The 14,010-nt window shown below is 52.5% G+C and overlaps 1 protein-coding gene across 1 annotated transcript in view; it reads right to left on the reverse strand.

Annotated features, from left to right (window-relative positions):
* Nucleotides 1–14,010, reverse strand: part of ALPL (alkaline phosphatase, biomineralization associated) — a 69,148-nt gene that overhangs the window by 36,000 nt on the left and 19,138 nt on the right. Inside the window, exons 3-4 of the mRNA XM_026659933.2 lie at nucleotides 11,311–11,430; nucleotides 3,827–3,942 (exon numbers count right to left, since the gene is read on the reverse strand). Of these exons, the coding sequence (XP_026515718.1) occupies nucleotides 3,827–3,942; nucleotides 11,311–11,430 (236 nt within the window). The remainder of the gene's footprint in view (nucleotides 1–3,826; nucleotides 3,943–11,310; nucleotides 11,431–14,010) is intronic.

Raw genomic sequence — 14,010 nt, forward strand, 5'->3', positions numbered from 1 at the left:
GGGAAAGGAGCTGGGGCTTCAGGAGGCTGGTGTGTTATATGACTAGGAGCTGGATTCAAGTCCCCAGGCAAAGAACAGATCACAACACCGGCTGCCTTCGGGGCAGCCCTGATGCAGGCTTCAAGCCCAGATTCCATGGCAAGGTTTCTGGTGGGGTAAGGCACTCGGGACAGGCGTGGGAAAGCAGGGACACTCCAAGCAGCTGGCATTCAGTGGGTGTGAAAAAGGAGTGGAATCTCTCCTGCGCCTTGGCGTGGACGTCTGCTAACGAGAGGGGCCGAGATAAAGAAAGGAGTGGGTTGCTTTGTCTAGCATTCTCCTGGGTGCTGCTTTTCTTCGATTCCCTCCCATCCATCCTCTCAGCATGCAAATTACACTGGTTTTGTGAACAAATTGGTGCAAGTTTCACTACTTTGCTCCATGCACCATGTATACAACTTGCAACGCTACAGGCCACAAAGCTGGACTGGGCCCAGAGACACTGCCACTCATGCCAGGGCCGGATTCTGCCCCATGGCAACTCAAGGGTTGCAAGGAGACTGCCCTGAGTCCCATTCCAGAGAGATGCTCCCATTCCCAACGAGGCCTGGCAACTCTCCCGCTCTCTGCCCTGTGATTCTTCCCCCCCCCCCCACCCCCCAGCCAGCTTTGGGGCATTTAACTGTTGCTTCAGACACAGACCCTGACTAGCCAGGTGCCCCAGCCTCCCTGTGGGCCCCTTCCAACCCTGCCGAGTCGGCGCCAAGACTCCCATTGCCCTTGATGGGATGGGGCCCACCGGTGACGTCAGGATGCCAGGAAATTGATCCAACTGCCAACCTCTGAAGCGTGCAAGGGCAACTTTGGGAGATGCCCATGTTCTCAACCCGTGCACTTGCTAGCACTGATATGACCCCCTTGCCCTCCACCCACTGATGGCCTTCCCCCTCACCCGGCTGAGCTCAACGGTGAGCAGGAAGGGAAAGATTGACTCAAGCGCCTCTGGGGGGGTGCCAGTGCCTTCAGGCTCGACTCCCACAGCAGAAGAGGGAGCTGGCACATCACCCAGCTGCCCACAATCCCCATTCACCTGCACAGACCCTCGTGCTATCACCTATGCCCACAATCCCTGCCTTTCAGCTCCATGCATATTTTAACTCAGTCCAGAACATTTTTAGCCTGCCACTGGGCAGGGACACTAGGCAACACATATTTGATCCTATTAAATTAAAATAAAAAAATATATATATATTTTTTGCAAGTTTTCCTCCAAAGCAGGTCCTCCCTCACCCCCCTGCCTCGTGGCGGACAGCTGGCTGGCCTTGCCCTGCACTCCACTGTGGTGAATGTACTATTGACACAAGCATGGATCGAATCAGGGCTTCAGTTCAGAGCAGGGAGGCAACAGCAGGTGTCTCAGTGCCAGGCCATCCACCCATTGCCAGCCGCATGCCAGCAGATGGGCTGGGTGAAGAGCACAGCCCTGCAAATGCTGGTGCCAGGATCCCTTTTCCCACCCAAATGCCAGGGACTTGTTTCCAGAGAGAAATGAGGTGGCATTTTAAAGTTTGTTTTTAAGAGCAGCTCGTCTCTGCAGTGTTTTACCCTAACAGCGGCCACTCTGCAAATGAGGCCCTGGCCCCTGTGGTATTAGGGACTGTGTGTTCAAGGGCTGAGCTTCCCAGACAATCTGGGTGGGATGCCATGAAGCTCATGTCATGCACAGACGGTTGGAACTGAACTTAGAATAAAGCAGATCTCTTGTAAACTCTGTGTGACCACTGAGCCCCCCACTCCACAGGCTTTTTTTTTTTTTCCTTCTTTCTTTCTTTCTTTTTCAATGGAGATATCCTATCTCCTAGAACTGGAAGGGACCTTGAAAGGTCATCGAGTCGAATCCAGCCCCCTGCCTTCACTAGCAGGACCAAGTACTGATTTTGCCCCCAGATCCCTAAGTGGCCCCTTCAAGGATTGAACTCACAACCCTGGGTTTAGCAGGCCAATGCTCAAACCACTGAGCTATCCCTCCCGGTCCAGCAGAGCAATGGGTTGAGCAGGTCTCTTGGCTTGGCTTGGCGGAGAACAGTTCAGTTATAAGGAATCAGGGAAATAAACTCTTTGTATTCAAGCTGATTTTCAAATCAGCTTGAGGGATTTGGATGCTCAGGGTCCCATCCATGACATAACTAATGCAAACTGGACACCCCAATTCTGGAGGCAGCTTGAAATTCTCAGTTGTCATTTTAAATCAGAGATATGTGGGTATGTGCAAATCTGAATGCAACCCTAGCTATGCTGACCCCACCATACATTCACATGCGCGTGCACACCTGGCAGCCTCAGGATCAGTTTTAAAAGTCGATCTTGTGATCAGAGTGCAAATGCAGAGGGTTTTTCAGGAGTCTGCTTTCCCACAATCTAACCTTTAAAAATTGCCCTTGAACAAGAGCCCTTTCAAATGTCAAACTTCCAAAAGGCATCAAAGTTAGCCCAGCACCTCCGTATTCTCTGCCATAAATCTTTTCCTGGTCCCTGGGAGGCCAAGATACCTGTGTAAATCTGGCATTAAGCCCTATGCAATTGCAATCACTTGAATGAACCCAAACAAATGGAAACTGAATGTCTCTAAGAGACGCCTTCCCGGCCGAGAGGAGCTGCCCTGGGCGTGCATGTGTCAGTCAGCTGGCACAGATCTTTGCCTTTGCCAGTGGCCTATTTGCTACTGGTTTGATTTACAGCACTCATCAATACCTGCTAGGCAGATGGCACTGGGGTCACTGAAATTGATTCTGCCTCGGGTGTCAACAAAGGCCCATCAAAAAGGGGTTAGTCTCCCAGCTTCTCTTCCCACCCCTCCCCCGGGGAAGCTGGCGAGAGCCAAGGACAGAGGAGTCCCTAGCCCCTGAGAGAAGTAATTTTGAGTGGGAGGGAAGGACTGGTGGCGAACGCCCTGCAGGCGACCCAAAGCGACCAGCTCCCAGGAGAAAAGTGACAGTTCCATGGCCGTGGCAGATGCTTTATCCACAGTTACCTCTTTCTGCACCCAGGCTGAAACAAATTGAGCTGCTTCCACTGAGCAACTGGGGAAATGCAGCTGAGGCCCAGAGATGGGGCTCTGATACTAGGCAGGGTGTGTGATGAGAGGAGGGGGGTGGGGAGCAGGTGCTGGAGGGAAACCTTCCCCCATACCCCAGGGAGAAACACAACAAGTTGAAGGTGCAAGAGCCAGGGCAAAGCACAATCCTTGCTGCCCCTCCCCCCAACCCTGCAGCAATGGACCTGGGATTGTACCTCCTTTAGGTAGGGTTACCATATGTCCGGATTTTCCCGGACATGTCCGGCTTTTTAGTCCTCAAATCCCCGTCCGAGAGGAATTTCCAAAAAGCCGAACATGTCCGGGAAAATAGGGAGACATGGTAAGGGGACCCCGAGTGCGAGTGGCTGCAGCAAAACTTACAACTCCCGCGATCTGCCGGGGCGCAGAGGCAGAGGCGGCGGCGGCATCCGAGCGCGCAGCCACCTCCTCCCTGGGCTCCAACTTTCCCAGCTCCCGCCACTCTCCACCGCGGCGGGGGCCGAAGCAACTTGAGCCCGGGGGGCGGGAGGGAGGAGGGGGAATGCGGGGTGCTCAGGGAGGGGGCGGAGACTTTGGGGAAGGGGTTGGGAAGGGGCGGAGTTGGGCCGGGGCCCCCGTGGAGTGTCCTCACTTTTCAGTGTTGAAATCCAGAGCAGGACCGATTCCTGCAGATTCTCAGCCACACACGTTGCCTCGCCAGCTTGTAGAGCCTGCTCCCACCCCAAACCCGACCCCAGGAACAGCCAGGCAGGCAAAAAGAACTGGACTCACCTTGGACAGAGCCACATAAGGAAATTTGTCCATTTCCAGCAGGGATTCTTCCCCCTTCATGTTCTGCAGCTGTCCCTTGAGGATACGAGCTGCTGTGACTGTGGAGACTCCCATGCCTGCAGTTGGACAAAGTGAGAATGAATCCTACGGAGCAGTGACCTGTGCCCAACACTGAAGAATTGCAAAGCGCTGACTTCCTGAAAAGCTATTGCAAGGGGTCAGAAAAGCCAGTCCAACCCACTCGCCAGCAGCTTCTCCACACAGCTGTCTCCAGATCAGGTACAGACTAGAACATTAGTTGCAACAATGATTGCTCTTTTTTTGTGGGAGCTTGGCTCCCCTAGCCCCAAGAGGAAAACATCAGGTGACACATTATAATTAACCATACTCATGACACAATAAACCCTTTAACTGCTGGATTAAAATAGAACAATGCACAATATCATTTATTTTGCTCTTCATCCCTTTTCTATTCCCCTGAAAGAAGTCCAGGGCTAAGGACCATTGTCCCAACCCATAGCTGTTATACACATTAAAAGCAATCTATGCAAAACCATTTCACCCTTCCCAATATACAGTTCCAGTTCATCAAAGACTTTGGGGTATTAGGTGCTTCCTCTCTTCCTGCGTGGGTTCAGACAAAACTGATATAAGGCCATTCCTTCAATGTGAGGATGCACAGAAGATGGGCATCAGCTTTCTCCAGTGACCATCTCTCAGCTTAAAGGAGTCCCTGGAAATCTCCACATTGGGACAGTTTCTTAGGGTATGTCTACACTACGAGGGTAATTCGATTTTACTTAAATCGAATATGTGGAATCGATATTGCAAAGTCGAACGTGTGTGTCCACACTAAGGACACACTAAGGACAGTAATTCGACTTTGTGAGTCCACACTAACGGGGCGAGCGTCGATATTGGAAGCGGTGCACTGTGGGCAGCTATCCCACAGTTCCCGCAGTCCCCGCTGCCCATCGGAATTCTGGGTCGAGCCGCCAATGCCTTCTGGGTAAAAAAAATTTGTCGTCATCCGTCCGTCACTAACGCCCTCCCTCCCTCCATGAAAGCGCCGGCGGGAAATCAGTTCGCGCACTTTTCTGGTCAGTGACAGCGCGGACGCCACAGCACTGCGATCATGGATCACGCTGCGACCATCGCTGCACTTGTGGCCGTTCTCAACACCTCGCAGCTTATCATACACCTTTCCCTGAGGCAGATGCAGAGAAATCGGGCGAGGAGGCTACGGCACCGCCGTGAGAGCCTGAAGTCGGAGAGTGGCACAGAGCTGTCAGAAACCACGAGCCCCAGCGCCCAGGACATGACGTTGGCAATGGGGCATGTGGATTTTGTTGAACGGCGATTCTGGGCCCGGGAAACAAGCACGGACTGGTGGGACCGTATAGTGCTTCAGGTCTGGGATGAATCCCAGTGGCTGCGAAACTTTCGCATGCGGAAGGGGACTTTCCTCGAACTTTGTGAGTTGCTGTCCCCTGCCCTGAAGCGCAAGGACACCCGCATGCGAGCAGCCCTCACTGTCCAGAAGCGAGTGGCCATAGCCCTCTGGAAGCTTGCAACGCCGGACAGCTACCGGTCAGTCGCGAACCACTTTGGTGTGGGCAAATCTACCGTGGGGGTTGTTGTCATGCAAGTAGCCAAGGCAATCGTCAAGGTACTGCTCCCAAAGGTAGTGACCCTGGGAAACGCGCAGGTCATCATAGATGGCTTTGCCGCGATGGGATTCCCAAACTGCGGTGGGGCTATAGATGGGACTCACATCCCTATCCTGGGACCGGACCACCAGGCCAGCCAGTACATCAATAGAAAGGGCTACTTTTCAATGGTGCTGCAAGCACTGGTGGACCATCGGGGACGGTTTACAAACATCTACGTCGGATGGCCGGGCAAGGTTCATGACGCTCGCGTGTTCAGGAACTCTGGTCTGTTTAGACGGCTGCAGGAAGGTATTTACTTCCCAGACCACAAAATAACTCTTGGGGATGTGGAGATGCCTACAGTCATCCTCGGGGACCCAGCCTACCCGCTAATGCCCTGGCTCATGAAGCCCTATACTGGCGCCCTGGACACAGAAAAAGAACTGTTCAACTACCGTCTGAGCAAGTGCAGAATGGTGGTGGAGTGTGCTTTTGGCCGTCTCAAAGGGAGATGGAGAAGCTTACTCACTCGCTGTGATCTCAGTGAAACCAATATCCCCATCGTTATTGCAGCTTGCTGTGTGCTCCACAATCTGTGTGAGAGCAAGGGGGAGACCTTTATGGCGGGGTGGGAGCTAGAGGCAAATAGCCTGGCTGCTGATTACGTCCAGCCAGACAGCCGGGCCATTAGAAGATCCCAGCGGGACGCCCTGTGCATCCGGGAGGCTTTGAAAGCTAGGTTCCTGAGTGAGCAGGGCAACCAGTGACTTTTCAGTTTGTGGACAGAAAAGCTGAACCTGCCCCCGTTTCTTTACCCAGTCCATTTTGACTATCCTCTCCAGTTACATACAACCTTCACCCCCTTCCCCTTCCCAAAAAATAAAATCATTTCGATTTTTTAATGAACACCGTTGTCTGTATTGCTGTTTTCGCGGGAATATTTTAAACCGGGGACGCAGACTGTGGCGGGGGGCGGGTTCAGTGTTCTGATGCAAATGATGCTTCTAAACTCCCGGAATGCCAGGCTCCGCACTGGTGGACTGGTTATTTCAATGGAGAACATGAAAAACACCTCCCAGACTGACCAGGGTAACCAGTGACTGCACTGTGTATGTGTCCTGATGCTGGACCTGACACCGCCTCTGTACCCTGCTAAAGGTGACTGTCCTGTCCAATTACCAAGCCCCTTCCCCCCCTCCAGACAGACTCTCCCTCAAAAGAACCTGACTGAAACAGTAATGAACAGAAACAAACATTTTATTGCGAACCAGACATGAAACGTGGGGGGTGAAACTTGGACGGGGGCTTGTGTGAGGTGGGTAGGAAAGGACTTATGAAATTTTGGGGAATGTCAGCCTTCTACTGCTAGAGCAGTCTGCAGGGGTTGATTGAAAGTTTTAACGGCCCTTGCCGCCCCTCCTTCTTTGGACTTTGGGTGAGGGTGGTGTGGGACTTGGTGGCGGGTGAGGGCGGTTACAGATAGACTGCAGCGGGGCTCTGTCCTCCTGCCTCCGGTCTTGCAGAACATCCACAAGGCGCCGGAGCGTGTCCGTTTGCTCCCTCATTAGTCCAAGCAGCTTTTCAGTAGCCTGTTGGTCCTCCTGACGCCACCTCTCCTCCCGTTCCATGACTGCTCGGTGCATTTGTGACAAGTTCTCCCTCCACTGTGTCTGCTGGGCTGCCTGGGCTCGGGAGCAGCCCATTAGTTCTGTGAACATGTCTTCACGCGTCTTCTTCTTCCTCCGCCTAATCTGCGCTAGCCTCTGGGAGTGTGCTGACAGGCTGGGTTGGGAGACAGTCGCAGATGTGTCTGTGTGAATTTTAAAAAGGGAGTGAATTCCTGAGACAGATAAATGAAATTGTATACAAAGAACCTAGTCTTTCTCTGTGAACAAGACCATGCACTGAACCTCTCACATGCGCACTCAGGACAAGGTCGAATTTTCGGCCGTCGCCTTCAGTGCCTGTGGACTTGCGGAGGTCTTGGAGTGTTCAGAGAACTGTGGCTGGAGACCTGAACTTCTGGAGCGGGCAATAATGGTAAGCCGCAGACTTGTGGCTGCTTAAAACTCCAGCAGTAGCACTGGCCTCCTTTCACATTGAAAGCAATGCCAGTCTCTGCTGCCAGCAATCAGGACAGCATCAACTCTGCCCCTGTCCCACCCCCTCGCGGCTGTCCCAGGGAAAGATCCCTGTATGCTGCCCCTCTCCCTCCACCGCGTGGCTGTAAAGCAGTCCCAATACTAACAGTCCCCTCCCTAATTCAAAGCAGGGCGTCATGAGCGACATCACCCTCCTGAGGATCCCGGACACCCAGAGAGAACGCATGCTGCGGGAAAGCATGCAGAAACCGGGGCCGTATGCCGCCATGCTATGTCGGGCCATGATCCCCGAGTACCTGATTGTGGCATGGAGGGGACATGTCTGCTACCACGGAGGGCCCACTAAGATCGCCCTACCCCGGAACCTGATCAACAGGCTTGAGCTCTACCTCCACGAGACCTACGAGGAGTTCTCCTACGAGGATTTCTCGTCGATCCCCGGCCACATTGACCGGATTTTCGCGTAGGTGCACTGGGACTTTGGAGTGGAGCGTCTTGGGCCTGGGAATCATGTAGTAACGGACATTGTGAAATTTTTTTAAAATACTTGGGACTAAATTGAGAAGAGCCTAAGACAGAGAAATCATGCAAAACCCATTTGTTACCTTTGTAAATATTCCTGTTTTGTACCTGATTATTTTTTTACTAGTTTACAGCACTTTTATAAATATACATTGTTAATAGTATAAATATTACCGTTCTGTTTTAAATAAATGTTTACATGTTTACAGCACTTACTGCTTGATCCGTCCCCTGATTCTGTGTCCGGGGTAAGGGATGGGGACGGTTGGTAGGGGATCTCGGTAAGGGTGATGAAGAGCTCCTGGCTGTCGGGGAAATCAGCGGTGCCAGCGCTGTCGACTGCCTCGTCCTCCTCATCTCCTTCTTCATCTTCCCCGTCCGCTGTCATGTCCGACATGATCCCATCCTCGGAGTCCACGGTCAGGGGTGGGGTAGTGGTGGCGGCCGCTCCCAGGATGGAATGCAGTGCCTCGTAGAAACGGGATGTGTGGGGCTGGGATCCGGAGCGTCCGTTAGCCTCTTTGGTTTTTTGGTAGCCTTGTCTCAGCTCCTTGATTTTCACGCGGCACTGCGTTGCATCCCGGCTGTAGCCTCTCTCTGCCATGGCTTTGGAGATCTTCTCGTAGATCTTAGCATTCCTTCTTTTGGAGCGCAGCTCTGAAAGCACGGACTCATCGCCCCACACTGCGATGAGATCCAAGACTTCCCGATCAGTCCATGCTGGGGCCCTCTTTCTATTGGATTGCACGGCCATCTCTGCTGGAGAGCTCTGCATCGTTGCCACTGCTGCTGAGCTCCCCTCGATGTCCAAAGAGGAACTGAGATTCAAACTGCCCAGACAGGAAAATGAAAATGAATTCAAATTTTCCCGGGGGTGTGGCTGGTCAGAGCATCCGAGCTCGGACTGCTGTCCAGAGCGTCAACAGAGTGGTGCACTGTGGGATAGCTCCCGGAGCTATTACCGTCGATTTCCATCCACACCTAGCCTAATTCGATATGGCCATGTCGAATTTAGCGCTACTCCTCTCGTTGGGGAGGATTACAGAAATCGATTTAAAGAGAGCTTTATGTCGAACTAAATGGCTTCCTGGTGTGGACGGGTGCAGGGTTAATTCGATATAACGGCGCTAAAGTCGACATAAAAGCCTAGTGTAGACCAGGCCTTAGAGAACCAGTCACATAGGACTAAGGAGAGCAAGGGAGCTGCTCTCATCTAACTGTTCTGGTAGGCAAGGGGACCTATTCCTGGTCTAGGGGACAAGGCACTGGATTATGAAGAAGGCACGAGGGATTCTATTCCTGGCTCTGCCATTGACGTGTTCTGTGACTTGGGTACATCTACACAGCCAGTGGCAACGCACAGCAGTGAGCCTCCAAGATCACACCACAGACTAGGGCTTGTGCTATGGTGCTAAAAATAGCTTTGTAGACCTACTCCCTCCTTAGACTTCAGAGCATGAGCTCCACCCGAGCTGCAATGTCTACACAGCTATTTCGAATGTGGTAGCACAAGCCCAAGTCTGTTGACTCGGGCTCAGAGGCAGGTCTGTATAGACATACCCTTTTGTGTCTGTTTGCCCTCCCATCTTTTATCTGCAATGGGTGCTCTTGTAATACAAACTCTGTTGCTGCATTCACCTTCATTCTTTTGGAGCTCAGTGACATTTTTATAGCTGGTATTTCTTTTATAACCATGAGCTCTGAATCTGCAAGTTGCACCACGGATGCTCACTAACTTCCATGATGCTCAGAGAGATGGACCAAGTAAAGGCCTGGGACCTAGCACATTACAGTGACTTATGGTAACGTTTTTAAAAGCGTCTACTTAACGTAGGAGCCTAAGTCTAAGTCAATAGAAATGTGGGCTCCTACGAGCCCAAATCACTTCTGAAAAATGGGACTTAGGTGCTTTTGAAAATGTTACCCATGACTGTGCAATTATGGAGCAGACCTGACATTTTGATTTTTCTTTCTTCTTTTGTTTATTAGAAAAAGCACAGCCCAGGATTACTAACAACCCCACATGTCTTACACCAAGACCGCAGAAGAATATTCCCAAGCATGGGTCTAAATGGGAACAGCTGTCCCTGGCAGTGCCTGGGGCATGGCATGCTGGCACTGGTTCTTCTGAACCAGGCTTCCCCGGGCTGTCTAACTACATGGCAGCTAATTGAAAGGTTAGATAAACTTGGCACCCCAGCCCTACTGTTGGTGGTAACAGGGTTGGCTTTTGGAAACCCAATAGTTCCCAGCATCTCTGGAATCAACCTCTCCTCTCCAACTTCAGCTGGCACTGTGACTCAAAGAATCATAGATTAGGGTTGGAAGAGACTGAAGGAGGTCATCTAGTCCAACCCCTGCTCAAAGCAGGACCAACCCCAACTCAACCTGGGTCACTGAACTCTAGGGGGGGGAGGGAAGGGGGAGGAGGAGAGGAGCATCCATGTCCTGGGAAAGGGTATATTTGGGTAATGTGGCTTTCAAAAGCTGGCAGGAAGGAGGTCAGGTCAGCCAATGGGAGCTGACTCTGATGACATAATGCCTCCCACTGGTGGCAAATGTTTGATAGTGTGACGTCACAGTGAGTGCAACATCAGCACAGTTATCGTTGCGCTGCACTCAACAGCCACTCAGAGCTCTGCAATTGTAGCAGGGCTACAAGCATAGGCCCCTGTGGTTGAGCCAAATGATTCGTGTCTAGGGTCTATGACACAATTCAGTGGTCCTTACCTAGGCCAGGTGAGGAAGGGGGACCCCTTTCTGCTTTAAGCAAAGGAGGGGGAGTTGCCATCTCCAGCCTCCTTACTCCAGCCCAGTAGAGGACACACTACTGCTCCTCCTCCACCCCACTGACACAGTTACCACTAGGGAGCCAGCGTTAGCCACAGTGAGTAGTGTTAGGGAGAGAGGCCCAGACCCTCTAAGGTGTTTAGGCTCGTAACTCCCATTGTGGATCTGGGCCACAGACCAGTGCAGTCCCAGCCAGTGGAGGACTCAGACAGAATCTACTGGGATTTATGAACCTCTGACCAGGGGAATTACGGGAAATCTCACAAGAAAGTTTGATGGTGATATCACCACCCCCAATTTCCAGATCTGGGCAGCTCCCAATCCAAACTGACCCAACCCCCCCTCCTGAGACGCTGGGGTTGACACAGGCCACTCCAGCCCCATGCACGCTGCTCAGGCAGCGGAGAAAAGCACTCACCATCACCAAGAAATAAGACGATGTTCTTGGCCACATTGGTGTTGAGCTGCTGCAGCTTCAGGGCAATTTTCAGTGTCTGCTGAGCCTGATTCCTCCAGTACTGTGGATTCTTCTCCTTCTCTGAAAACAGAGCCACAGCAGGGTAAGAGCACAGCGGCCAGAGAGAAGAGTCAGGTCTACATTGCAGAGTTCGGTCAACTCAAACATCGCTCCAGGTGTGAAAAATCCACCCCTCAGAGCGACGGAGCCGACCTAACTCCCAGTGTACATGGCTTGACAGAAGGCTTCCATTGGAGAGGTGCACTAACTACAGCAACAGGAGAGTCCCTCTGCCCAAGAGGAGCCAGAGGGCGGACAGCCTGGCTGGGATTATAGAGGGGGACTACATGGGCGGTAGCCCTGAGCCATGACACTCAGAACCTCTGGGATGATAAAAAAAATAATAATAATAATCAGATCCTCGTGTGCCCCGAATTATGGGCACTTTTGAAAGCTTGATCTAAGTAATTTGCCCCATGGTGACACAGCAAATCAGGCAGAGCCAGAAACAAACAAACAAAAAAAAAACAAAAAACCACCAATTACTCACCTCTCATAACTATTATTCTTCAAGATGTGTTGCTCACGTCCATTCCAATTAGGTGTGTGAGGGTGCTGCGTGCACAGTCGTTGGAAAGTTTTTCCCTTAGCAGCACTCCTCGGGTCGGCTGTGGAGCCCCACGGAGTGGTGTCTTCATGGCGCTCAAATATGACCCTGCGCTTCCTCAGTTCCTTCTTGCCCGCTACTCCAACAGAGGGGAAGGTGGACGGGTTTGGAATGGATATGAGCAATGCATCTCGAAGAAGTTATGAAAGTAACCATTTTTTCTTCGAGTGATTGCTCACATCGATTCCAATTAGGTGACTCCCAAGCCTTACCCAGGCGGTGGAGTTGGAGTTAATGAAACGCTGATTGCAGCACCACTCTACCGAAAGCTGCGTTGTCCCTGGCATGCCGGACAACGGCGTAGTGAGAGATGAAGGTATGTACCGAGGACCAAGTTGCTGCCCTGCAGATTTCTTGGATTGGGACCTGGGCCAGGAATGCCGCTGACAAGGCCTGGGCCCTAGTGGAGTGTGCCGGGAGAGCTAGGGTCAGCACTTTGGCCAGTTCACAATACATGCGGATATAAGACACAATCAAGGAGGATATTCTTTGAGATGAGACCAGGCGGCCTTCAATCCGGTCCACCACCGCTACGAATAGGTGGGTCGATTTTTTGAACGGCTTAGTGCGCTCGATGTGGAAAGCTAGTGCTTGCCGAACATCGAGGAGTGTAGCTACTACTCTCGGGTACTGGCATGAGGCTTAGGGTAAAGGACAGGCAGGAAAATGTCCTGGCTGCTGTGGAAATGCGACACCACCTTGGGGAGAAAGGCCAGGTGCAGCCTGAGTTGCATCTTATCCTTGTGGAAAACTGTGTGCGGTGGTTCCAAGGTGAGGGCCTTTAGCTCAGACACCCTTCTCACAGACATGATGACCAGGAAAGCTGTCTTCCAAGACAGATACAGGAGGGAGCAAGTCGCCAATGGTTCTAATGTCCCCCCACCCCATGAGCCATGAAAGGACCAGGTTAAGGTCCCACGCGGGGACAGGCTACCAGATCTGAGGATATAGGCGGTGCAAACCTTTGAGGAAGCAGCAACCAACCATAGGGTTGGCGAAGACCAAGCAATCAGACACACCCAGGTGGAAGGCCGAGATAGCAGCGAAGTGTACTGTTATGGAGGGCGCCGCCATGCCTTGCTTTTTCAGATGCAGGAGGTACTGCCTAGGAGGACCTCCCTTACTTGTTCCGATCACAGAAGTTCCATGGGGTTCAGTCATGAAGCTTCTAAGCTGTGAGGGGGAGGGACCTTAGGTCAGGATGACAGAGGCGACCGTGGTCCTGAGTAAGTAAGTCGGGGAGGAGAGGCAACGCGACACGTTCACTGACAGCTCCAGTAGCTGTTGAGGCCACGCTGGAGCTATCAAAATTACCTTTGCCCCCTCCATGCGGGCTTTGAGCAGAACCTTGTGCACAAGAGGGAACGGGGAAAGGCATAGAGCAGGCGACCTCTCCAGGGTAGCAGGAATGCATCCGTGAGGGAGCCTGGGCTGCGACCCTGGAAGGAGCAGAACATTGGGCACTTCCTGTTGTGGCGGGTGGCCAACAGGTCGACCTGGAGAAACCCCCACCTTTGGAAAATGAGGTGTATGACATCCGGCCGGATGGACCACTCGTAAGTGTGCAAGGACTTGCTGAAGTGGTCTGCCAGTTGTCTGAACTCCGGGTAGAAAGGATGCTTCCAGGTGAATGGAGTGAGCTATGCAGAACTCCCACAGCCGAAGGGTCTCTTGGCACAGTGTGGATGAATGGGCTCTCCCTTGCTTGTGGATGTAAAACACAGGGGTGGTAGTGTCCATTAGAACTGCTACGCACTGCCCTTGTAGTCTGGCCTGGAAGGCCTGGGAAGCAAGGAGCACCGCCCTCAGCTCCCTGACATTGATATGGAGGGAGAGCTCATCCTGTGACCACAGGCCCTGTGTCTGGAGGTCCCCCAGATCCGCACCCCATCCCATAGCTGACGCGTCTGTAACCAGGGATAAGGAAGATTGAGGGTTGCGTAAGGGGACTCCTCTGCACACCGCTTGGGGGGGGGTCAAGCCACCAGCGAAGT

Source organism: Terrapene carolina, unplaced genomic scaffold (assembly GCF_002925995.2).
Source record: "Terrapene carolina triunguis isolate 2854851 unplaced genomic scaffold, T_m_triunguis-2.0 Scaffold714, whole genome shotgun sequence".
Classification (NCBI taxonomy): domain Eukaryota; kingdom Metazoa; phylum Chordata; order Testudines; family Emydidae; genus Terrapene; species Terrapene triunguis.